Source organism: Rhipicephalus sanguineus, chromosome 10 (genome assembly GCF_013339695.2).
Source record: "Rhipicephalus sanguineus isolate Rsan-2018 chromosome 10, BIME_Rsan_1.4, whole genome shotgun sequence".
Classification (NCBI taxonomy): domain Eukaryota; kingdom Metazoa; phylum Arthropoda; class Arachnida; order Ixodida; family Ixodidae; genus Rhipicephalus; species Rhipicephalus sanguineus.
This window is the reverse complement of record NC_051185.1, coordinates 15,516,590-15,543,422: the sequence shown is the minus strand read 5'-3', so window position 1 is coordinate 15,543,422 and position 26,833 is coordinate 15,516,590. Positions and strand designations below refer to the sequence as shown.

At 48.6% G+C, this 26,833-nt stretch overlaps 1 protein-coding gene across 1 annotated transcript in view; it reads left to right on the top strand.

The window, feature by feature from the left end:
* The first annotated feature begins 905 nt into the window (after positions 1 to 905).
* LOC119407109 (homeobox protein TGIF2) overlaps positions 906 to 26,833 on the top strand; it is a 132,197-nt gene continuing 106,269 nt past the window's right edge. The window contains exon 1 of the mRNA XM_037673965.2: positions 906 to 1,282. Coding sequence (XP_037529893.1) covers positions 1,267 to 1,282 — 16 coding nt within the window. The 5' untranslated portion in view covers positions 906 to 1,266. The remainder of the gene's footprint in view (positions 1,283 to 26,833) is intronic.

The window sequence follows — 26,833 nt, the reverse complement described above, 5'->3', positions numbered from 1 at the left end:
TCTGTCTTCGGTAGCGCGAAGCAGACGCCCATGTTGCTCAAGCAAGCGGGATGTGAGTTCCTGTTTTAGATAACCTTTTTTCACTTCCCTTCAAAGTATACGAGTGGGGAATACCGTACGTACACAATTCACAGTTTTTGTATTTAGTAAATAAATTTTGTCAAGGTGTTCTTACAGAATAAGGTGACAAGTTCTCTTGTTGCGTACACTCAAGTTTAACCATGGATACCGGACTATGCGAATGCGACAATTCTTGATGTTCGCAGCTGTGCTGTCATGACGCACGTCACATACGGAATGATTGTCTTAATGACACCGATACGTACAAATGGCAGGGCTAAAAATAACACATTATGTTTATACACTACCCGACGAAGTTCACAAATCATTTGACGTTATCTATAACGCACCTTTTTTTTTTTGGACCGCTGCCGCAGTTAGACAAGGTTGTCGCTGACGCGCGAACGTAACAACTCGGCTTCACTGATCGACTGTGATGACGTACGAAAAAGAGACACACAGAATGCCGTTGTTGTTGCCGCTGTCACGGTGTTTCGGTGATGAAAGCAACACTGTCGCAGTGGCGGTACGCAACGCTGCAGCGTGCATCGCCGACCTCGTTCAAAGCGTAACACGAGTAATACTAGATTCGCAGGCGAGAAGCGGATCCAGAAAGTAGGCTTTTCCGTCGGCATATTCCGTTGCCAACGGCGCAGGTAGGGGCGGCCGCGTCGTCTGCTACGTGCGCACCTGTTGCGAATCGTCTGCTGCCGCTGCGGCGGTGGCGCTGCAGGCGTCGTTAGGCTTCGCTGATGTCGTCTGCTTTCGCTGTCGTCTGCTGCAGCGGATGGGAGAGGCGAGGCGTTTTTTTCCCCCAGCAACGGTCTACTGGGACGCTGCAGCGAAGCCGGCTTCGCCGCTGGCGCTGTGTGTATGTGCGACGGCGCTCTCGGCGCTTGAAGCACGAGGGAAGCCGCGCGAACCGAGCCGCACTTTTGGCGCAACGCCGCCGCCGTTGCCGCTGCAACCGCCGCGAGCGCAGCAGACGACGCCAGGCGCCGCTCGACGACCGTTAACGCGCCCCGCGCTCTGAGATCTCGCGTGTGCCGCCCTGGATTGGCAGAAGAGTCGTCGCAGCGACAGCAGGAGCTGAGCAGCGCGCCACTTCAACATGGGAATAGTAGCTGGAACAACGAGCCCGTGACTCTTGTGTGGGGGAGTGTGCTTTTTTTTTTTTTTATTTGCCTCGACGACTGCACCCTGAGGATGAAGTCCAAGAGAGGTGAGTGAATCTTTTCGGCAAAAGAAGTGTTCTCGCGGAACTCCGGTCTGGCCTCGATGCGACCACGTGCTGCCGTGTCAAGTTCGAAACGTCGGCCGTCTGTTCTCGGGCTTTCCCGCGCGCTTCGAGATCAAAAAGGAACGAATACGTTTAAGCAGACGGCAGGTAATTCGTCTGCAACCGTCCTTCTGGATGTGGTCTGAGCAGACGAAACGTTATCGTCTGCAACCGTCCCTCTCTTAGTTGAAGCAGACGATATGTGTTCGTCTGCAACTGTCTCTCCTTATGTGCCTCTCTTTTGTTTTTCGAAATAACCGTGCCAACGTTGTAACAGTTAAGAGACAAATACATTGCCGAGCGGCCGCCAAATGTCAAACCGCCGTTTTGACACTTGACATTAGCGCGTTTGACGGCTGCTGTGGAGCCGCCACGAAGGAGGCAGCGGCGGCGTGTCGTTTTTGTTCTTCCTCCTAGCGACGAATATCGACAAAATGGCATGTCTCTACCTCAGATCCTCGGCAGTTCTGCTTCTGGCATTCAAATACGCTGCGTTCTTTTACCAACCTCTTCTCCTTATGTTCTCGTGCCCCCCCTTCCTGAGGCTTCATGCACACGTTTCTACTACTGCGCATTTCTTAACACGTGCTCGCAAGCGAGATACGGCAGTACCCGTTTGAATATGTATATAAACCATTAACACGTTCGCTTTTCTTACTTTGTCCGCTTCGTGATGACTTCCCGGTTTTGCGGCTAGGGAGGCGCTCGTTCAATAAATACCCGCCGTTTGCGAGTTGGATGAGCGCGTCGTTTGACGTATGTACCATAATACCGCCTCGTGCGCAAGAGATTCGCTTTCAAGGTCCTTTCCTTAGCGACGTTTCGGCAGCCAGAAAGAAAGAGAAAGGGGAAAAGCGGCGCGCTTTTCTTTTTGTGACCCCGATTTCTCTGTCGTCGATTCCGTTGCACACCAGGGAAGTTTGACACGCGGGAGACGAGAGCACTTCCCTTTTCCGCGTTTTAGCGTTTCTTTGCTTTTCCGCTCTGTCGGTTGGTACGAGTCGCGACCGCGTGCTGACATTCTGCCAGAACCTCCTACCCGCCCCCCCCCCCCCTCCGCCCCCAGCGTCGCCCTTGACAGCTCCAGTACACGCGGCATGGAGTGTCGGCCGGTGTCTGTGACGCAAAAAGGAGGGGAGTTCGCTATCTCCCGCCCCGACAGCGGCAGCCACAAAATGCCGGTGAATTTCGCGCCTCCTGTGAGCCAGAGACAGAGGGACATCTGTCGCACATGCGTCGTTCAGTCGTCACGATTTGACATAATTGCTTTCTGTACAGATTATTCATCTGCCACAGGGGGTGCGATAGTTCGCAGATCTATCTATCTATCTATCTATCTATCTATCTATCTATCTATCTATCTATCTATCTATCTATCTATCTATCTATCTATCTATCTATCTATCTATCTATCTATCTATCTATCTATCTATCTGTCTGTCTGTCTGTCTGTCTGTCTGTCTGTACTTGTCTGTCTGTATATGTCTGTGTCTGTCTGTCTGTACGGTCGCAACCGCGTGCTGACGTTCTGCCAGAAACCCCCGACCCCCCCTCCTAGCGTCGCCCTTGACAGCTCCAGTACACGCCGCGTGGAGTGTCGGTCGGTCGGTCGGTCGGCCGGTGCCTGTGACGCAAAGAGGAGAGTTCGCTATCTCCCGCGCCCGACAGCGGCAGCCACAAAATGCCGGCGTGCGCAACACTTATACTACGCCACCTAGATCCACTTTTTTCTGTGGCGCCGTCGCGCTGTTATCTCGTGCGAGCCGTTGCAGTTATTTAATGTAATGACACTGCGGCCGTCGCGAAAAACAGCTCGCGCTTCAAAACTCTGGCCCGACGGTTGTCTCTCTTCCACGGCGATCCCGTCATTCTTTTCTTTTTTTTTTTGCGTTTTCGTCATTTTATTGTGGCTTGCGGAAGTTCGCTCCTCGTGCGAGCGAAATACGAAAGAGGGGGCGGGGGGACATCTGTCGCGCATGCGTCGTTCAGTCGTGGCGATTTGACATCATTTGACAGTGCGTTCTATTAACCTTATTCATCTGCCACGCGAGGTGCTATAGCACGCATATCTATCTATCTATCTATCTATCTATCTATCTATCTATCTATCTATCTATCTATCTATCTATCTATCTATCTATCTATCTATCTATCTATCTATCTATCTATCTATCTATCTATCTATCTATCTATCTATCTATCTATCTATCTATCTGTCTGTCTGTCTGTCTGTCTGTCTGTCTGTCTGTCTGTCTGTCTGTCTGTCTGTCTGTCTGTCTGTCTGTCTGTCTGTCTGTCTGTTCATTTCTCAGTCTACTCACAGATCTACATACCGATCTACATATCTGTGTATATACCTGTATATCGTTCTGCACATCTATCTACCTTCATATATATCTACCTACGCACCTCTTTTTGTCTGGAAGATATAGCGTGGTTCTCTTTCCAAGCATGTCCTCTTCAAGATTTTTCACAACTGATAACGACGAGCGGATGATAACCCTGAGCAGGTAGCGTGGTTGAAGAGGCCGCCGTCTATTAAAACGGGAACGAGCGAATAACAGTGAAAAACGTCGACTCTTGAAAGTGCACGGCGGCGGTTTTGCGGCAACGAAACGTCCTTTATAAAATAAAATAGAAATAAAAAAGACTTGCCGAGTTAGTAGGAAACCGAAGACCCTTTTTCGTTGTCTTTTTATTCTCGTTAGAACCGGATAAAGTGACGGTGAAGTGAGGTTTGCATAAGCGTCGGACGGTAACGCAACGTTCGCAGAAACGGCGTGTCCTTGTGCTGGCGAGCGCCGCGGCACTGCACGCATCTTGCGAGGGGTCACGGTTGTTTACACTGTTACGCGTCGCCTCCTTTAAGCAGGAAGAAAGAACGAGTGGAGTGGACGAGGCAAAGAAAAAACGGTGCAGCGGTCATCGCTTCTGTAGTGTCTGCACTTGTTCCTTTCCCTTTTTCTCTTATGACGCGTTTGCGTTGACACCTTGAAAACGAAAGCATTCTTGCAATGTTCTTGACCGTCGGCAGTGACCGATGTTTTTATATGTATTTATTTTTACGGCTGCATTAGTTCGAGAAATAATACCACGATTGCTGAACGAAGCTGAGATCAATAAAATTTAGAAGCACTTAATTGTTCACAATTATTAATGACATCAGTGAGTACACTATAGTGCAAAATGTTTGAAATATTCGATGCGAAACCAATCAAGTAAACATTTCATTAAAATGCATGCAATTGAATGGGTTCTCGAACTATCTACGACTTAAACCTCTCCTCTGCTTATCGGAACTTCTGCTAAATGTTATAATTTCATTTCCCGGCGCTCAGATAAGAATTTTGATCTATATATAAGAAACCCACCGCAGCGTAATTGATACGTTGTACATGATTACGTATAGTTAACGTAGTGATCATAGTTAGCCGAGGGTGGTGATGAATGCTGGTTTGATTAGTGCGGTGGCTGTTCGCGACGTCGTGCAGTCGTTCGGTGCTTCCCGATTTAACCTTTCAAGTTCGCAGGAAATCGACCGTATTAAGGGAGGCTTACTTAAAATGTTCATCGGTTTTGATTAACTCCGGCTTTGCAAGGAAACACACGAAAGCCGTCGTCTGCACGTTTCTTCTACACTGCTGCTGTAGGTGTCGTTTGTTCAGTACCAAGATTGAAACGCGACGTTGTTTTTTTTTTTATTTTATTATAACGACTGCTATGAGCAATTGCTCGTGATAAGCGCGCCATGACGCTGCAAATATGGCCGCTAAAGGTAATGTTTGCTCTGAGGCAACTGTTCGAGTCAAAGTTACGACGATATAACACGAACTGTACACGCTAGAAACGAAAGTACGTGCATTACTTAGCCCTAATTTTTCACGTTTCAATCCATGAGTACTGTATGTGTTGTTTGCTAGCGTGTTACTATAGTACCTCCATATTTGTCCTGACACTAACAGTGATATAGTTTGCCTAACAATGAAGCTATAGTTTAACCGTTTCCATGGCGATCAGAGTTGTCTTTTCGGGAACTTGCGGGCAGTGCTGTTGTCGTCTGCTGCGACATTTTTTTTCCTTCTGTCTCGTAAAAACAGAAGGCTTTCAAGAGCTGTCGTCTGCAACCGCACTGCTCTTGTTCAATTCGATATTTTCGCGGTTTTCTGATTGTCTCGCTGGTTTTCGATGTTTCGGGCCATGAAGTTAGGATGCTTGAAGGACCTTTGGGCTGCTGTAGGCGTCTGCGTTGATAGTTAAGTCACTAAGAGTTAACGTTCTTGGCGTGATCGCAGTGACCTTCTTCAAGAAGTCGCGAGAGCTGCCGACGTCGTCTGCCGCGACTTCTGCTACACGACGCAACGCGACTCCGTTATTTTGTTGCCGATTAGTATGCAGAAAAAACAGCTTCTTCCGAAGCCCCATTGTTCGCATGCACCGCTTTTGTGCGGTATAATCAATAACAGGACAATGTTCGCAATGTTGTATGTGTGTGTGGAAGGGGCGCACACTATTTCTGGTTTTAAGTCGTGGCAGAATTCACTGCCGCTTTGTGTGTATATAATGCCTGTGGGGCGGCCGCAGCCGCCATTGCTCGGGTTGTTGTGACGTCCGTGTGCGCGACTCCGTGGCTTCTGTCTTTCTCGCCGGTCAGATCGCCGGCTTTCGCGACCGCCACGCCGCGGAGACTTTTCTGCTTTTTTTTTTCGTTTTCTTTTGTTTCGCGCTTCCGGCAAGGATTAGCCGATCTGCAAGCGACGCGCGCGCATCTGGACGTTTGTTTGTTGCGTGCACGTAAGGCTCGTTGACGCGTCCGCTCGGCCCACGCGCTCTTATACGGGAAGTGCGCTAGACTTGCCGAAGTCACCGATCTATAGACTTCCCCAAGCTTGATTTTATTGCCTGAGCTTAATTGTCTCAACGCCTGGTCGCTTTTGGGCCGCTGCTCTCTATTTTTCATGGTTTTCGTGCCGCCACTCTATTGCGTCGCTGTCGGTGCTGTTTATCATCGCTGTGTCACTTTATTCGAAGTCGTTGCTGCTGTCATTGATGTGTTTCACTGCTATCGGTGTCGTTGATATACAGAGCTGTCGCTGCGTATGTCGTTGTCGCAGCTTGTTGCTGACGTTATTACGTCTGTGACATTGCTGTCGTCGCTCCTGCTGCCATCCTTGCCGCTGTGTCAATGCAGTTGAAGTTGTTGCTAGTACCGTCGTTGCTCTAGTATTCGCTTCTCTCGATGTCGTTGTTACAGCCGCGCCACTGCAGATTACATTGCTGCATCCATCGCTTCGCTGTCATTGCTTATAGTTCTTCGACGAGGAGCAACTTTAGCGCCGGCCGAAAGAAAATCTTTTTTTTTTTCTGTACTCATTTAGAAGTTTGTTTACAACTGTCTCAGAGGAAACGCAGCTGTTATTACCGAGCGAAATATGTACGTGCGCGCCTTTCGCATAGCGTGACATTTCGCTCGATCCGCTGTCAATGCGCGAATGCGTGATTACGTTTCTCCGCTTGGTCTTTAGATGGACAACGCGAGCGCGTTTGTCCGGGGGAAAACGCTAAATCCACTTGACGATATGCGTGCGTCAGTGGGGTCGCGTGAGCACGCGGTTGGTGTGCCTTTCCCATTAGCTGTGTATTAGCGCGCAGTCCGTCATGGCCAGAAGTCGCCACGACTCTTTCAGTGATCCTGTACAAGGATTGCTGACGTCAGTGCCAATATCTTAGCCATGCTTCCGCTTTAGCAAAGCCGAAGGGTGGTTGTTTCGTACTGTGTAATATCAACACGAAAATACGAGTGGAAACGAGGGAAATGAAAAAGAAGGGGGAGGGGTGGGGTGGTATGCACTATGCAGCACTCAGAAAATTTCGGGGGGTGTTCTGACGCCGGCTAGAGGCCCGTGTGCTTAAGATTTAGGTGCGCGTAAAAAAGCACCAGGCGTTCGAAATTTCCGGAGACCTCCGCTATACGGCGTCTCTCATAATCTTCTTTTTATTGGCGCCATAATCATACAGGGTTTTGGGACGTAAAACCCCAGCAGTTATTATTATTATTATTATTATTATTATTATTATTATTATTATTATTATTATTATTATTATTATTATTATTATTATCATTATTATTATTATTATTATTACTATTATTATTATTATTATTATTATTATTATTATTATTAATCACATAGGCGTTCGCAGTGCTCCCCGCCCCCGATAATCGAGTCCAAAAGACAACATGCTTCACAGTGGATGGAAGAATGAAAACTGAAGCGTCACGACGTGCATCTCACGATGGCCTGCCTTTGGTCCCCGGCTGTCTGGAAGTCAACGCTGGAAGTAAACAGTTATAGGAATGCAACGCCAGAGGTATTCCGCCGCCATTATCGTCAAGATCCTCCGTTAACCCTGCTCTTGTTAAAATAATACGGGGCAGACTTCGTGCCCCCCCCCCCCCCCCCCATATGCACTAAGATTAATCATATCGTGGTTTTGACGCGTAAAATCCCGGATACTGTTACGATTACCCTTACTGTAAAATGTTTCAGGTTTCCGTCTGTGTAGCCTCCTATAGGTAGGTGTAGGCGAAATCTGGTTGGTCACTTTCCATATGCGCCGTCTGCATACGCCGACTGTCACGCATAGACAAGCGTCGTTCCCAAGAGGCCTCTCGGCGCACGCATACATGCGCTTGTTGCGGCTGCAGCGGCGCCGGCGGCTCTCTTGTGTGATACAAGTTGTCACGACGTGCATATTCTTCGGGCTCGCGGCTGCACCGTTTAGAAAAGGGCACGCCGCCTGCTTCTTCTTCTAAGGCCGCGTATTGACGTCTCGCGTGCGTTTGTTTCCGAGCGCCGCGCGTCGCCGAGGTGGCATTATATCGCCCGCGTTCCGAGGAACCTCGCGCGTGTCATGTGCGCGCGCCGGAACGTCGAAGGGCACTGCGTGGAGATTGTTGCTCCCGCAAGGAAAGAATTAAATAGAGAGGGAGAAAGAAAGAATGATTTCAACCCACAGATGGCCGAATAAAATGACAGAGAAATCGGTTTGCATGGCGGGAACCGAGTGTTCCTGTTAGTCAGTCCCCTCTGCGTCAGCAGCAGAAAAAAAATAACAAGAGAAAAAAAAAACACGAAAACCGATTCAAGCTGTTTCACACTCTGAAATGGCGACAGATGAATGTCGCCAACGGCGCGGAATGCGCAGTTGATTGTTTCAGTGTACCTGACACTTGGAAGCATTACAGGCGCTACATAGCTCGACCAATATTTCTGATAACAATTTGTGCTGTTTTACGCCCCAAAATCGCGATATGATCATGAGAGGCGCCGTAGTATAGACGCCGTCTATATTTACTCTTCCCGAGACGATAGCTTCTGGGCTTAAAAATTCTGACGCTTATTTATGAACGGCTCATTCCTAATGCATAATAATTATTTACGCATATAGTACATTCCAATAGCGTGCATGTAAAGAACGTATTTCACGGGGTACTTCGAGGCGCCTAAGCTTTGCGGTCGAGGGGGGGGGGGTGTTCTCGACCCCCCCCCCCCCCGCCCCAAGCTCGTTAATGATGACACTGCCTTAGCGGACACCGTTACTGTCTCCGTACCCAGTTTCGCGTCGTTGATGCTTTTCGGCACACATCTGAGCCAATAACGAGGCGAGGTGCACTCTGGATCGACGTTGCTCTGGATGACATAGCCTCGGAGACAAGCGCACTTGCGTGTTTACCGCACCTGAACAGCGTTACGGCTCTTTGCTGACGTCAACCGACAAACGTTGAACCAATCTGAGGAAGCGCTCTCTTTACGGACGGATGGATAGATGCTGTGAGCGTCCCCTTCATATCGGGGCGGCGACCTGTGCGCCAGCAAGCTGCTTGACAGGAGTGTTAGGCACGCCACCTGTAATTTGCTGCCCGTTCTGAACACGATAACGAAGACGCAGATGCCCGTGTGCTTAGATTTAGGTGCATGTTAAAGAACCCCAGGTGGTCGAAATTTCCGTAGCCCTCCACTCTACTATGGCATGTCTCATAATCGTGTCGTGGTTTTGGGACCTTAAACCCCAACGATTAAATCAATTAATAATAGAAGACGCAGTTGCTTCGGTGTGTATGCCCGAGAAAAACGGTGGCAGCGGTGTAAGTACGCAGTTCTCATGGTGGGTCTTGCAGAGAAGCAGCTACAAGCGCGCGCGTTATTTACAGCCCTAAGCGCTTATCTTTTCGGGCTTCCACTCGAGAAAGAGTTTAGCGATGTGGCGTGTATACTTCCCCCTCGGGTTCCTGGCATCCCTCCAGGTATGTCGAACCTCTTTTTTTTTCCGCGCTGGTTGTCCTCATGAAGCTGACGGGCAGGGAAAGGAGGCGAGGAAGGAGAGAGAGAAACTAGACTTGCAAACAAACCGTGGTATAGCTTACGGCTGGCCGCGAGTTTCTTTCGATATTGCGTGCGCGGGACATGCACAGGGTGGCGTTAGGACGGTCCTCCTCGTCATGCTTAAAGATAGCTCGCCTTAAAGATAGCCCGTCACGCTTAAAGTTAGCGGCCTTCGCCCTAGGCATGCGCGTACAGTGTGATACACTGTTGAGAGGGAACGAGTCTAACCTGAGAATAAATAGATTTTAGAGGAGGATACATTTCTTCGACTTTGTCGCTTAAAGAGGTACTGACACGAACATTTTCAGTTCTTTTCTTGCGTCAAATGAAATGTCATGCACTCGAGAGCCTAGAAAATGTACTGGTAAGCGTGAGTGCACCCTGCAATAAATAACTTGTTAAAAGCTAGTTTCAGTTACTCCCTGACGTCACAACGCGGTGTGACCTTCTCGTCACGTGCTCACGCGAGATATCGTGACGTTTCAGCGACCGCACCGCTCCGTGGCTCCGTTGGTGACGCACAAGCGGCCATATTAAATGTTTTGGTACCTGACGTCATCGCAACCAGTCATACTGGTGCCTGAAGTCAGCAGAGTTGATACTGCAGCCTGACTTCACGAAATTGTCGATGTCGGTAGGTGCGCCTCATGCGGACGTCGACTTTAATGTCAAAATGAAACATCATCATTTGCGGAGCTTCACATGTGTTCAAAGCTCTCTCTGTATTGAGATTTGTATGGCAAACTCGGCTTCGAAAATTGGTGTCAGTGCAGCTTTAAAAAAGGCGGCTCGTATATGTGACGCTTTAGGCTAAGATGTATGAACTGCAACAATTACAACGAGTAATAACAATAATACTGTACCCGAATTAAACGCATCCGCTTTGTGATGCGTCAACGAACAGCTCATGCACGCTGCGTTGAAAGTTACCGTGCATCTTCGATTCCAGGTTTGTGGGGATGAATACCACATTACGTGAACGACAGTTAGGTGTTCTCTTTAGGATTTGACAATAATGTATTTCAAAAAACTTGTGTTGAGAAGTTTATTCTAGACGGTCTGTAGGTTTCCTGAGGCATCAAGCACATTACTTCGTCCTTTGTGTAGCGTTGCCATTTATAAAATTTATGCCGAATACGTAGTCACAAGTGTTTAGAGTAAAAAAAATTTTTGGCCTTTAGACTCGCACTGGTTGTCTGCACAGAACGCTTGTAGCAATAAAAAAGTTTAAGTTCATGCTCACGCACAGGCTTTCTATTGGTGGTCTATACTGGTACAACAAAGAGAAAGAAAAAAGGTATATGGATCGCAGAATCCGCAAAAGCACGTCAAAGATGGCGACAGCATAAATGCGATGCAGCCGACGCAACAAGAGCGGTTTATCTAAGCCGAAAACATGCACTCATGTTCGCTCTGAATTACCTCTGGTCCCATTTTTTTTTTGCTTCTTCTTTACCGCACGTTTCAGTCGTTAAAGTAGATTACACTACGTATGGAGAACAAATGCGGACAAAGGTTTTAGAACATCCAGCTGTCATTCGTGTGAGCTCTCTCGCGTTGTTTTGTTCACCGATTTTATGTTCATCGTTTCCGTTTCCTCAGTTCGCTTCTTTTTCTGTGGCGCCAAGCCGTGGCGTGCTTCCACGGGGTTCATCGCGACAGGATATTTCAGCGAAGCTTTAGTATGGCCAGGTTTTGGCGGATGCGGACAAAATGACGCGTAGAACAACTTTCGCCGCCCTCAGCACCCCTCGCCACCGCCGTTGCCCCTTTCACAAGTGTCACGATACTCGGCGGCGGCACGTCCCTCCAACCGTTGTGCCCCGTTGTATCGTGACGTAGAGATCGCGTTAGCTCTGTTATCAGCAGTTGCCCTTCGTACTCGCTATGGCACAAAACGACGCGTAGAACAATTGTTGGCGCCCCTCGCCATCGCCGATGCCTTTTTCACAAGTGTCGCGATACTCGGCGGCGGCACTTCCCTCCAACCGTCGTGCCCCGTTGTATCGTGACGTAGAGATCGCGCTAGCTCTGTTGTCAACAGTTGCCCTTCAGACTCGCTATGGCACAAAACGACGCGTAGAACAATTTTTCGCGCCCCTCGCCACCTCACCACCGTCGATGTCTCTTTCACAAGTGTCGCGATACTCGGAGGTGGCATTTCCCACTCTCGTTGTGCCCCTTTGTCCTGTGACGTAGAGATCGCGCTAGCGCTGTTATCAGCAGTTGTCCTCTGGGCTCGCTGTGATTAGACGGACGCGTGTCGCTCGCTCGGAGGAAATGCGGGAAATGAAGGAATTGCTCCAAAGCGCGAATATGCGCAAGAACTAAATGGGGCGAAAGTATTTGAGGCCCGTGCACTAAGATTTAGGTGCACGTTAAAGAACCCCAGGTGGTCGAAATTTCCGGAGCCCTCCACTACGGCATCCCTCATAATCATATCGTGGTTTTGGGACGTAAAACCCCACATATTATTATTAGGAACGAAATCAAGCCGCTATCGCAGAACGTGCAGTCGCAGCCGCTGGCTTTCATCTTCACAGTAGTGAAGGGCTCTGAATTTTTAATGCGAAAGCGTTACGTGCCCCGTAAATCGGAAAATACGGCGTCCGTACGGCGCTGACATTGGATGGTAACGAAGCCCACGTGATCAAGTGATGACGTCACTTTGCAGTGTCAGCTAAAACCGACCGGACCCACACACGAAAATATGTGACTTGGCCCGATTCGAAGATGTTAGAACGGGGTAAATTCGATAATTCGAAGTCGGCAATGAAGTCGTGAGATATGAAGGCTATCTATTCTGCGGTCAAAAGCAAGATGGCAGCTCCTGGGCGCCGGCCTGAAAGCTGGTTCATAAGGTCGGGCGAGCGTAAGGAAATGTCACGCTTTGTTAGGCGCTTAATGCGGCCGCCGTTGCGTCTTTTCATAGGTTAACTCGCATAAATGTTAAAGTACCGAGATAACATTCAATGTTTCGCAGCTTTTCCTTGTTTATTATTTTTTCTTGTTGCTATGAGGTGAGGCCATGTTGCAGAGATGTACGTTCCAAGTGTACTTAACATCACTTTCCTGTCTTCGAGCTTTTATTCTCAGCCGTTAAGTTGGCTGCTGTCAGTACTGGCTAGAATTTGGAGCGCACTTATACTGTATCAAACAGTTTCACTTGGCACGTGATGATGATGTTGCGAAAGTCCCCCTTAAAACTTAGTCTCCTTCGAAACCTTATTGGTGTCGTCTTCGAATGCTCCATCCGCTGTTCTCCAATACAGGTGTTCTGGTCGAATGTTTCCTCTTTGCCTACGTAATATAGTCGCCAGTTTGTTTACACAAGCGTGCGATATTGTCTATTGAGCGAACCACAGTCGCCCTCAGCATTCTTAATTAGGGTGAGCACCTCCCTCCCCTGCCCCGGTCGACTGAAAGAAATCTAGCCTCGCGGTGTATGCGAAATCTAAAATGAAAGCCGCCATTATCGTCAAAAACCTGCGCGGCCATCACCCTGCGCTTTCCAGAGGGACTAGACAATACCGACTGCGTAAATGTATGGGCTAACTGGTGCTCCCCTCAGATGACCCAAAAGGGGGGGCCGCCTCCCCCCCCCCCTTCCATCGTGTGCACACCGCGGTCTTCAGAAAAGAACGAAGTGGTTTTCTGCGTGAGGTTGCGTACCCTTTAACTCATCCTTGTTCATTCAGGAACACGGTTCTATACCGTTCGATCCCTCTCAAGCGTACACGATTACGCGCGCGTTTACGAATTCCCCGTCTTTTGCGATCGGAGCTCCGTCCTTCAAGGGCCTGCCGCTTGCTTATCGCGGAGTGGGCATTAACGAGCTCCAACGCGCGGTCACGCATTCGAGTTCGCCGACGCTTATATCTATGGCTGTACTACCTATAATGCGAGGTTAGAATGGGGAAGGAACGGGGCTGGCGCTCGTCGTTAGTTGACAGGTATGCGCACCTGCACCCCTGCTCCCGAGGCCGCGTTTAGTCGTCTCTTCATGCGGCTGTCACACGCGCGGGAGATGATATGGCAGCCGGAGGACCGCATGTATTGCGGCAGGGCCATGCATGGAGCGCGTACGTTGCACGGACACGGCGCGGTGCTCAGTGTCAGACGATCTGTAAAGCCGCGTGTTTGCCTGTAACGCTTTCACAAAAAAAATGTTGTTATGCGTTCATGGTTGCATCTGTCTGTCTGTGCGTCTGTGTGCACGGGTTTGTGTCTATGTGTGCATGTGTGTATACATACATACATACATACATACATACATACATACATACATACATACATACATACATACATACATACATACATACATACATACATACATACATACATACATACATACATACATACATACCTTACTTACGGATTGAAACGCGACATCAGTTCTTTAGTTTAAAGATTGCTATGAGCAAATGCTCGCGATAAAACTTCTTTGCAGACTAGTTGGTTCATACTTGTAAACTCGACTTGCTGCGCAACCAGCAGGCACGTTTCTTGAAGAAGCCACAGGCTGCTATGGCTTGCATTGACGTTGTCGCACAGTCCATTTGCATGTCTCGATATCTCTCCTACTGCATGAAGAAGAAATTTGTACCTATCGAGGTGAGAGTTCTTTTCGGCGCTCTTGAGCCATCTTGGGGCCACGCCAAGAGAGTTTGCACTGTGCTCTTTCCTGTCTCCCTCCTTCATTCCTGCTGGTTGCGCAGCAAGTCGAGCTCGCGATAACCGCGTCGTGTCGATGCGAATCTGGCTGACGTAACGGTTCAAGTCAAAATTGCGCCGATATGACGCGAACTGCAGATACTAGAAACGAAATTACGAGCATTATACCTAGTCCTAAATTCTTTGCGTTTCAATCCGTGAGTACTGCACATACGTATAGTAAGCTTGATGCACCTATCTGTCTTCCTGTCTGCGTTGCGAATGACAGCAGCGTCAAAAGTGTGACGCCTCCTCATTCGAAGGCACATCGAGACCAGAATGCTGCACTATCGCTTATTGTGTGTGTGTGTGTGTGTGTGTGTGTGTGTGTGTGTGTGGTGTGTGTGTGTGTGTGTGTGTGTGTGTGTGTGTGTGTGTGTGTGTGTGTGTGTGTGTGTGTGTGTGTGTGTGTGTGTGTGTGTGTGTGTGTGTGTGTGTGTGTGTGTGTGTGTGTGTGTGTGTGTGTGTGTGTGTGTGTGTGTGTGTGTGTGTGTGTGTGTGTGTGTGTGTGTGTGTGTGTGTGTGTGTGTGTGTGTGTGTGTGTGTGTGTGTGTGTGTGTGTGTGTGTGTGTGTGTGTGTGTGTGTGAATCGCAGCAAGATCTGCGCACGGCCGCACATATACTCGGCATGGTACTGCAGCATCAACAGGATGTCGCAGGTGCGGTGTCAGGCAGGCAGCGCAGTCCCCCGAGGCCGTCTCGTTGTCACACACAGCAGACGTGTGTGTCAGCGGCGACGCGATCCCATCGAGGCCTACTTTTCTAAAATTATTTTATTTTTTCGTGCTCTTTTTCTTTTCTTCTCGTAGAATGACGCTTTGATTGCGTGTGCCTGAATGAGAGTTTATATCTGTTGCGATCGAGTGTGCGTTCACGTGCTCGACGTACTGTCGCTTTCATAACAGTCGCGTCCGGTTTGTTTCGATTGCAACATCGGCCCGGAGACGTTTATAGCAGGGCTGTTACGATTTTTGACGGGCCTCTTCGCAGTCACATCCCACCGCTGCTAGCATTCGTAACGACTTTCTGCGAGGCTCGGAGGGTCATCTCACGGCTGCGTTGCACCTCCAGTCGACAAAGTGACATTCCTCAACTCTCATCTGAAGAAAAGCAAGAAAATAGCGTTAGACCTCCCCAAACGTCATAGCAGTGCATATTCCCGCCGAGGGCAAGTTCTGTATGGCCAGATGTATAGTGGTGTGTAGTCATATGCGTGCGCATGGGGGAGGGGGGGCACTAATCATCTAGGGGAGTTGGGGGAGGGGGGCAGAGTGTGCCCCATGTCATTACTCTATCGGACCTGCCCCGCCATTGGTTGAAGATCATGGGTTGTATCCAGGCACGTTTTTGAAGATAATGGCCGGTGAAGACCAATCGTGTTAAATTCCAAGAACTCTTTTCTTCCTGTATTTACTCCAGGAAATCCACGTACGAAATGCGGGCGATTGTGAGAGAAGCATCTTCATGGCTTCATTTTCGTCTTTGCATCCGTTATGAAGACCTCCCCCCCCCCCCTCTTTAATGGAGAACTCTGCGCGCGCCTGTGTGTATAGGGGGAAGGGGGGCATCACTGACGTCATAGAAGGTGCCATATTGTTATTCATCCAGCACAGTGAAGAGAAGATATGCGTTTTATCTTGATCTGCTTATATACAGAAGCACGGTGGAAGCTGTGATTCCTACTATGACGTATACGTTGACGCCACGTGCATATATAGTCTATTCTCTGCTGCCTTAACAGCAGCGAAACCTTTTCTTCATTTCGCCCCCGCTGAAATGCATGGACGGGCATCGCACCCGCGTGCTCGATCTCAGCGGCGCAACATCTTTCAATGTTTCAAAATTTATTTAACGCGAGGCACGTGTATGATTACACAAAACGCAGGAACCCGACAAATCTCTTAAAGGGTTCCTACCGATTGTTATCAGGAAAAAACAAAAACAAACAAAAAAAGATTACCCGTTATGATGTATATACCACGGCCGGTATTGTGGCTCCGTAAAAAAAACCAGATTACAATTAATTTCGCTTTCTACGTGACACGCAGTGATTTCATTACCGACTCAACGATGGCGTCGGCAATGTTCGGCGCGTCGCGTGTCTTGCTGCTAGAAAGCCGGCGAAGGCATACGTGCGTTTGCCTCGAGAGCTTTGGAAACGGGTTAAATAAAGCAGAGAGAGAGGCGGGAGAGTGGAAAGGGTGTAAAAGCAGCGCGCGGGCATTGTTCGGAGCCTGCATGACGCCATGTGTCATACGGCGCGCACGTTCATCTGACAGCTGCTAGAAAGATATTCGCGCGATGCGTAATATATATATATATATATATATAGCGCGAGGGCCTTGGCGTGTGGGACCAGAGTTACGTAGAAGTCATGGCGTGAAACATCTAGAGCTATTCTTTTCGTTTCAAGATGTATGTTACAAATTTCGGCAGCAGCGGCGGCGGCGTTGTGCCGGTTGTACGCGAAAAACCCGGCACCGGCGAGCGCACGTGTGTGTGTGTGTGTGTGTGTGTGTGTGTGTGTGTGTGTGTGTGTGTGTGTGTGTGTGTGTGTGTGTGTGTGTGTGTGTGTGTGTGTGTGTGTGTGTGTGTGTGTGTGTGTGTGTGTGTGTGGCCCTCGAAGGTGCGCCGGTCACATGCATTTTTTTTTTGTATGCGCCGTTTTCCAATAATTGATGCTTCTCTCGATCGTTGGCTTGTCAGCGATCAGCCGTTTCTGATACGGCACTCTGCATTCCAAGTAAACACGGAGGCGTGGCGTTACATCCAGCCGCATGCGAATGGCCCATGTGAACCGCGACAGACGTCACGGCCCTGCATTGACCAATCGCGTGCGGTCACGTGCGGCTGGATGTAATGCCACGCCTCCGTGTTTATTTTGGAACGCGTACAAGATTGCAGCACTGACCTTTTATATCGAGGTCACTTGTAATTTGATGTTGCCACGTTTCATTGTTGACTGGGTGTGAACGCATGACCGTCGTTGTTGCCTGTGGCAACTGAAGTGTTGCGCTGCTGAGCACGAGGATGAAGGTCCGATTCCCGGCATGGAGGAAGGAAGCAGTTAGGAGGGAGCATTGCACAATGAGAAAGAAAGAAAGAAAGAAAGAAAGAAAGAAAGAAAGAAAGAAAGAAAGACGTATGTCAGACACGCACACGCCCAGCTTCGTTTACCCCCATTTTTCCGGTAGGGGAGAGTCTCCTGAATATTTTTCATAACTCGTAGCTTCATTTTTTCGCTGGTGTGTACGGTACGTAATCTTCTTCTTCTTCTTCTTCTTCTTCTTCTTATTATTATTAATATTATTATTATTATTATTATTATTATTATTATTATTATTATTATTATTATTATTATTATTATTTATTACGTGGCGAGAATACAATGAGAAATCCACTTACCAAGACAGTGAGACAGTTCGATAAAACTAGAAGACAATTGTCAAGATCATAACCAAGAGGGCAAAACTGTTGGCGTTACAAGGCAGATAGCCGGCATGACAAGAAGACTGTATACTTTGATTTGCTTCTCGACGCCTTCCTCAGAACTGATCTGCCTTAATCAGTGTCCCAGCTCTTGAGTTAAACTCGGCTGCTATGTAAGCGAAACCGCTACGCGGAGGCGTTGGCCCCGGGTTCGATCCCCTGAGCGGTATACGGATTTCTGTTGGAACTATGACGGGAGCCTTGTGGGAAACTTATATAATTCTAGTAGTATAATTCTAGTAGTATACTGGAAGTTGTCGTTTTCTCTACGACATTTATTCCCCTTCTTTCTTTCATTCTTTGCGGACAGCTAGAACTTCGGCTGTGGTTGTTGTATAGTTCAAAGCCTCACCTCGCACTGAAGAAAAAAAAAAAAAAACAGATGTGTGCACGCCTACAAGCAATTCGTTTACTTGCACCTTGCGGTTTGTTGCAACGTTCGAACAATGCAAGAGCCCTCGATGACGGAGCATTGGGAAAGCCTTTGTTGACAGGGCGCAGGCATCCGGTGTGCAGTGTTATGTGTTTGTACACACACACGCACGCATACGCGCGCACACCCTTTAGATACACTGTTGCATCGCGCTGCGAGCTGTCATGGAGGTGGCCTATCGGACTAAGGGTTGAGTCTGATTTTCTTTTTTTTTATGTTTGCGTGGTCGTTCGACCCGTTTCAAATCCTTTGTTGACGATGCACGCGGAAACATTTTTGTTGACAGCGTACACCTTTCTGCATCCTCCTCTATATATGCATACTTTATTTCCAGCTTGTATAGGCGTCTTGTATCCTCGTTTGTAGCGGGGTTTCTTTTAGGGCTTCGATTGTGGCGTCTTCGCCCATACATCGAGTCATCGTTAGCGATTTGTCGTTGCGGTGAAGGCGCGTCGGACTTTCAAGCATGGTCGCGCGCAGTCACATTTTAGCCGTTTTGCACGAATCCGACAAGAGTCGGGTCGAGTTGGCTTGTCGCGACGAAAACCGCATGACGTGAGGTTCCGTGTAAACTCCAGCGGGTCGGTTCGTGGGAGCTGAGGATTTTAGGCCCTTAGACAGCTGCTAAACATCATCACTAATTAATCACATCTGATATCATGACCTTGCGCTCTTTGGTCATCACTGGATCTTACGTCATAAATCACCATATATCATCATTATAATCAACATCATCGTCATCGAGGGAATCAGTTGAGTCAACTCGCCAGCAGTGACATGGGAATTGACATGCCACGAAACCCGTTTGAGTCGAGGCTACTTATAAACGCCCGTCGAATCGCGTTGAGGTTCGAATCGGCTTCCGATTCGACGCTCTGCAAACGAAGCTTCGGCCCCGTGAATTCAATTCGACAGGAAACACCTGCCGGCTGTTCAAAAAGGTCGCCCTTTTGGAAGGACGCGCTGAGACATGACAAATGCTGCACCTTAGCGTCGAGATTCCGCGTTATAGACTGTGGAATTCGTCTTGAAGTACAGACGTCTCCATCGTGCACATTTATTTTTTCTTCTTTTACATTTCTGTCATTGTTATTCCTGCTGTTTACGTCCCAAAACTACGATATGATTATGAGACTCCGCAGTGGAGAGCTCCTCAAATTTCAACCCCCCCCCCCCCCCCCCCCCCCCCCCCCCCCCCCGGTGTTCTTTAACGTGCACCTAAATCTAAGCTCACGGGCCTCTAGCATCTTGCCTCCACCGAAATGCTGCCGCCGCGACCGGGATCCGATACCACGACCAACAGTCGTGGTATCGCATGGTATTGCGTGGTCAGCAGTCGAGCTACCATTGTTATTCTGTGCATACGAACATAGTGACTCCGAATTTTTGAATCGACTCAACTCGGTCCTTTGAAGAGGATTCCATTCTCAAAGCCGTTCTATCTCAAAAGCATGATGTCTTAATTGAGCACATCGTTGTATACATACGCAGAAACGTCTCTCACATTGGGCTAAAGTACTAGCGTAAGATTTCTCTTTAGAGAGAGAGAGACTGAGAAAGAGAAGGCATTCATTGTTCAAATGCCCCCACCTCCCCGAAGGGAATCGTGAGGAAATGCGAATGCATTTCTTGCGCCGAGAGTACACGGCGCAGTAATTTTAATGGCGTAAATTAATGACGAGACGAGGATTTGTACCGTAACCATTTATTTACACATTCATCAGCACCTGTTTGTGTTGTCATTGTACCTGACGGCCATAATCTCAGCCTTGTGGTCGCCGTTGGCGTTTCACAGCGGCGTCTCGAGCACACATTTCGAGAGGCGCCCAGCCAGCGGACGGGAGAGTGGGGCGCAGGGAGGAGAGAGAGCGAACGGCGAGAGAAGGAGCGGCGAAGCACTGCACCCAATGCCACCTAGAAGAGCGGTGCGGAGCCGGCGCGCGCCCGCGCAAACCGCGGTGAGGAGGCGGAGCGCGCGCAGTCACGTGGGGTGTGACGTCGCTGCGCCGTTGCTACAGACGCTCCTCTCCTTTCCTCGCGCCGTTGCTATGGGACGGCGGATTCAGGGTCGCTTATAAAGTGCATTCGCACTTAAAAGGCTTACTGTGGCATGGCTGGACCCCGTTTAGTCAAATACCTCACTGCAGCCTAGACTGCGCGCTTGGCCTGGTTCACCAAAGACGCCAGCTCTTAGCTGTTTACCTGCGTCTTCCGTAGCTTCACCGAGTCGCGTGTTTCATCAAAACGGCTGCGATTCACATACATACATACATACATACATACATACATACATACATACATACATACATACATACATACATACATACATACATACATACATACATACATACATACATACATACATACAAAGAACTTCGTTGAAGTCCTGAGGGACAAGATTAGCTGAGGCCAAGAGACCTCCCCAGGCAAGTTGGGGGCCACAAAATTTTGTTTGAAAGAAAGCGTGCCTCCATCCGCTCTATAGCCGTCGCCGCACGCAGCCTCAGCGCTGCTCGTCTGCATTGCCTGCTATTTATTTGGAGCGGACGTGCACAGATGCCAGGACACTTGTCCGTGGAACACTTGCGCGCTCCGGCATGAGTGCGCTGGCGACACCTAGCGGGAACACGTGGCTTCGAACAAAAGACCGGCTGGATATACGCGAACATGCGCGCGGCATTTGTACGCGATGTCTTTTTCTCTCGCGCTCTTAACGCAGATCGCTTCGTGCTTCATAGACGATCTTATGCAAGACGTACGGGCGCCGCCACTTTCGGCTGTTAAACGAATGTTTCTTTTCTTAATTATTTTTGTACATCGCGACGTGAAATAATCAGGTCATGTAACGTCGAACGCACCAACGCAACCGTTTTCATGCGTACGCGTCTACCTCAGCACTGTTCGTTTAGTTGTTAACCCCCTCAGACTTGAGAGCAATGTCGCGCGTGACACCTGCTCGTGCGGATTGTCGGCATGCTGCTTTACAGTGGAAGCGAAAAAAAAAAAAACGCTACATGTTATGCTACACCGATGGTCCCACAATACTTGTCAGGACTCCGACAGGGACACCGGGTATATCGTCCATGAAACCCGGTTTTCATTCAGAACCTTAGAACCAATGTCTGGAGGGACAAGCAGTCCGAGGAAGTTGAAGATACAAAAGGACAAGGATAACAGCCCAATATGGCGGCACCGAAACACATCCGTGAAATAGTCTATACCTTTGGCCGACAGACCCGACCTCTGTGCTCGCCTGTCTCCCACAGATGACGTAACAATGACGTCGGAGGTCCGAGAGCGCACGCAAAACTCTCTAGCTGTTCTCCGCTATCCTCGCTCTATCAAAAGCGTTCTGAGTCGCGTGCGGAGAGATGTGGTGCGCACGGCGAGTGTTCCGAGTGCGCAGCCTGTATATGTGTGCTCTTCTACCTCTCTTCCTCTCCCTCCCAGCTGCGTCGTGCTGCTCCGTCGCTGCGCGGCAGGTTGAGCGTGTGCCCCTGGCTGCAGCTGTGCTCCGTTCGCTCCGACAATCTGCGGCAGCAGCCACGGAGGGCCGCGCCTGCCGTCGCTGCCGCCTTGCTAGACCCCTCGACACAGGCACCGCCACATCGTGCGTTGCAACGCGTGTGCCTCCTCTCGATTAAGTCGCGATGTCGTCTCGCGCCGGCTGCCTCTGATGGTGCGAGCATTCGGTGACCTGCACTGCCTTTTGTCCTTACCTTTTAGATGGAGTAATACAGTAATACGTTCTGGCAGGCTAGTTGGTTCTTTGGAGAGGTGTATATAAACTGAACACCCGTTGTGCCATGCTGGGAAATCTCTGTCCCATTTGCGCTTCGTGAAGCCACGGATGACACTTGGCAATCGCGCATGTTAGGAAATACGTGAAAAGATATTGAAGGAATGTTTTGTAACTCAGGAAAACTTGTAATTGGGCTAGTTGGTACATGCTTACACACACACACACACACACACACACACACACGCACACACACACACACACACGCACACACACACACCACACACACACACACACACAACACAACACAACACAACATACGCGTATTTTTCGCACTTCCGTAAGCTCTTATAAAAACTAGTACACTTCGGTGGCGGCGTCGTACGCGAAAAAACCCGGCGCCGGCAAACGTACAGAAATGCGGCCCTCGAATGTGCGCCGTTAACACGCGTATTTGGATGCGACGTTTTCCGATAATCGATGCTCTATCGATCGCCAGGGCTTGTCGGTGATCAGCCGTGTTTCTGATACGGCAATCTGGTCTTTTATCGAGGCGACTCGTCACTTCACGTTGCCACATTTCGTTGTTGCCTGGATATGCACGCGTGACCGTCGTTGTTGCCTGTAGCAACTGAAGTGTTGCGCTGCTGAGCTTGTGGGTGAAGGTACCGATTCCCGACATGGAGGATGGCAGCAGTTAGGAGGGAGCATTGCGCGATGTGATAGAAAGAAAGAAAGAAAGAAAGAAAGAAAGAAAGAAAGAAAGAAAGAAAGAAAGAAAGAAAGAAAGAAGGAAAGAGAGAAAGAAAGAAAGAAAGAAAGAAAGAAAGAAAGAAAGAAAGAAAGAAAGAAAGAAAGAAAGAAAGAAAGAAAGACGTATGTCAGACGCACACGCCAAGCTTATTATCTTGTTGCCACATTTCCCGATAGGGCAGGGGCTCCCGAATTTCTTCGTATTTGATGAGAGCCGAGGAGAGCTATAAGGTGAGCTAGTTTGGTGTTGATTCATATTCGAAAGTGCGCTTAGTGAACACAGACTCAAACGAAAAAGTACCGGACATAAGGCAAGGAGCGCATTTGCAACTTGCGCTTGTTGCAATTGCGCTCGTTGCCTTATGTCCTGTACTTTTTCGTTTGTGTATATGTTCACTAAGCGAACTTTTGAAGTATGAATCGTATTTGATACCACATATCTGAATCTCGAAACGCCGGACCTGGCGGGCGTCGTCCGTCGTTACTGTCGTGACTCAAATCAACGTTTTTGCGAAGTCTGCATATCGATAACGCTGCAGGTATACAACGACGTTAATTGCCGATTAAGAAAGAAAGAAAGAGTGCACAGAAGAAATGCCGCGCGATCCCTTCTTTATCTCTTGAACCCTGGCTGGGCGAAGTGACATCTCAGTACCTGGCGAAAAAATTCTCGCGACGACTCTTTGACGTCAGAAGGCGCTGCGTAAAACACGGGACCTTTTTGTCTCTCACCGTCCTCCTCTCCGCGTTGTTTTTCTTCAGAGTCTTAATGTCACGGATATTTCGCATACTTGTATATGTCAGTTTCGAGAACGTTATTTTCGCTCAGGATGATTCGACCAGGTGAACATTACTTCTCTCTCCTATTATTTTTTATTTTTACTTTTATTAAGGCGCAAACCACGGCTTCTGTGTTTTTGTACACATGGCCGGAACATCTATCAGCTTTGACCGATCTGTCAAACCTGTTTACCCAATATTTGACTTTGTTATTTACTTATTCGCTTCCGTCGGAATGTCAAGACGCGCCTCGCCTGTGATTCAGCGAGTCATCTTTTTTTAGGTGACAATTTGTCGCGAAGAGCCATGGTTCGGGGCGTTCTACACGGATAGTCTACGCTCAGTTAATTTCATTCACGCTGTTTATACGGTTACAAGCTGTAACTGCTCAACACCGCGACAACTAGTAAGCGTGGACAGGTGCCGTTCTTTTTCGTCATGGCTTGTTACTGTACATAGCGTTTCGCTCTTTCGTAACCACGAGCGTTCGAGTTTCGTATCAGCCCTGTATGCATGTTGTTGTTATCGTCATGTGGCATTTGCCTTTTCTTGCGCTTACTATATATACTGTTACGTGAGACGTGTGTAGTTCGCCGCCGGGAGAAACTGCGAACAGCTACACAGCTTGTCGTAATGCGTAGGCTATAAGTACAGCAAGACCAGAGCGAACCTGACTTTGTCGTAACTGGACCCTAACCTAACCCAACCCTACAGCCTAACCCTAAGCTGGCCCTTACCTAACGCTAGCCTAACCTAACCCTAACATTTAAGCTATGTAGCTCCGATGGAATTTTCGTGCCGCCCTTTTAAAGGGACACTAAAGAGAAAAACGATTTTTCTTGTATTAGTAAATTACTCTTTCTCGATACCAAAATCACCAACCTTGCATCGAGAAAACGTTTGGTAAGCCAGAAAATGAGCAAAAAAGAAAATGCGGGTGGCCAGGCACCTTGAAATTCCCGCGCCAAACGCCGCGACGTCCTAGATTTTGACGGCGTTTACTATGTCCTATGTATTTACTAATCGGTAGAAATGAAGTATATTGTCCTCTGATGAAGTCATAGAATTAACATACCAAGCTTGAGAAAATTTCGTTGAGCCAATGTCGCCAGAATACGAAAAAATCACACTGAAATCCGTGACGTCACGCGCAGAGACTTCGGTACGAAATTTAGAAACGACTTTGACCTTGATTTTTTCTTACTAATATGCCTATGATGGTGAAATTAACGACATCCGAGTTCTCAGAGTACAATTTGTCAATTTAAACCGATTCATTGTTTCACTTTGTCGTCCCTTTGAAAAAGTCAATCGCTTTACGAAACCCTAACCTAACCCTCACCTAACGCTAACTCAACCCTGACCTATAACCCAGCTTCGATTGACTTGGGGTGCCGCCCTCTGAAGGAAACCAACCGGCTTACGACTTTGTCACTGGTTACTAGTCTTCGTGAAGCTTGCAGTGGCCTAAATTAATTTAAACGTGGCTGTACCCAAGTCAAGGGTTAACGTCGCCTCCAATTTTTCTCTTTTTTTTTGCCATTGTTATTATTGACACGCATGCTTTATTGCAAGGCGCTACGCGTTAAGCCGTTTGTTGTTCATGCGCCGTCTGTTTCTATCTTCGTGCCTGCAATGGCGGCCGGCTGGCTGCGAAGGCGGGGGAAAAACAAAAGTTGATCGTAAAGCTCTCCGCCAATCACGATTGCCGGTTGCGCGCCGCTCGTTCGACAGATTGACCCCCCCCCCCTCTCTTTCTCTCTCTTTCTTCTTTCTCCTATTGTTTCTTTTTTTTTTTTCTTGGGCGCGCGGCTTCGCATTCGACTCGTCTTTATATGCGACGGCACGCGGCTGCAAGAGACGAAAAGAAAAAGACAAAAAAAAACCAGACGTCATTTTTTTGTCAAGCAGCACATATTGAACGCTACTACAGAGCGGCGGCAACTATATAGCGGGTTAAGTCAGCTTAGACGATTAAGGTGCATTCTTTCAAACACTCCTATTTCGCTTTCATACAGTGAATTAAAGTGCATCTAAACCACTCCGAGTTCAAGGACGAGAGAGTGGTTTGACTCCCGCCTTCACTACCTCTCACTACCCTTCCTACTGATGCTATCTCCTCCTCACCACTTATTTCTGCATAAAACGCGTGGACAGTGTCAGCACTAAGCGTTGAGCCTATCGTGATTTCGCACTTTTCGCCTACACGCTGTTACCTCCGCTTGCGCAGTCCAAAACGCACAAAACCAAGTGACGTCACGTGAACAGACTGCCTGCGCGTCACGAATTGTGCCGAAAAGACGGGAAACGCCGGGAGAGAATAACGCGCTCCTTCTTCGTATTTTCAGAGATTGTTTAGGGGCCAATGCAGGCCGAAGATTTAGCGGGTGCATCGCGAACGACACGTTGCAGGTGTTTATTCTCACGTGCGTCGAATTTATGTATAATCAGAGGCGGGCTGTCACGTGAGCACGCTTCGACGTCACACGTTTCATCCGCCACAGAACGCTAGCTGCGAAGTCTTTATGGAGTAGCCACGTTAGGTCGTGCACCAATCAATATACTTCTGGACTGTGCAACGTGGACTCCGAAAGATGCTGACTTAGCGCGTGCGCGCACAACTCGCGGCGTTGTCTGCCGTTCAAGGCAATTTCGGCTCCAGCTGGAGCTATAGTGAATTACAGCTCACTGTTTATAGCATCAGGCGAAGATTGAACGATGTGGTGCATCTTCCGTTCCATTGTGTTTCCCCCGCTTTGCAGGCGCGAAGCAAGTTTCTTGCTGGCTTCTTGAGGCGAGCAGCGTAATCTGCTGAGCTTCCTTCATCTTAACAGGGCAAATAATACAGAAATCAGCAGAAGATGAAGAAGTTTACGAAGATAAGAAGGCACACAGCGCTGTGCGTGCGTCTGTATCTTCTGTATGGAATAGAAAATTGGATGATTGGAAAATTGGATGGTAGAAAATTGGATGAAAACTTTGTTTGCCGCCCGTGTGTTATTCCCTTCTTCATATTTAACAGACCAGTGGTGGGTAGGGGGACTTTCCCAGTTTTCGCGGCACAGGAGTTCTTGCGCAAATGGAACGGACGAATTTATGTTTCGCCATGAAATAATGCAGAGAGAGATAAAGCGCCGCTTGCAATACGATTTCATAGCTCCATGCAAACTGAGTGTCCCCGTGAACTCTCCGTTGATCGAGAAGGC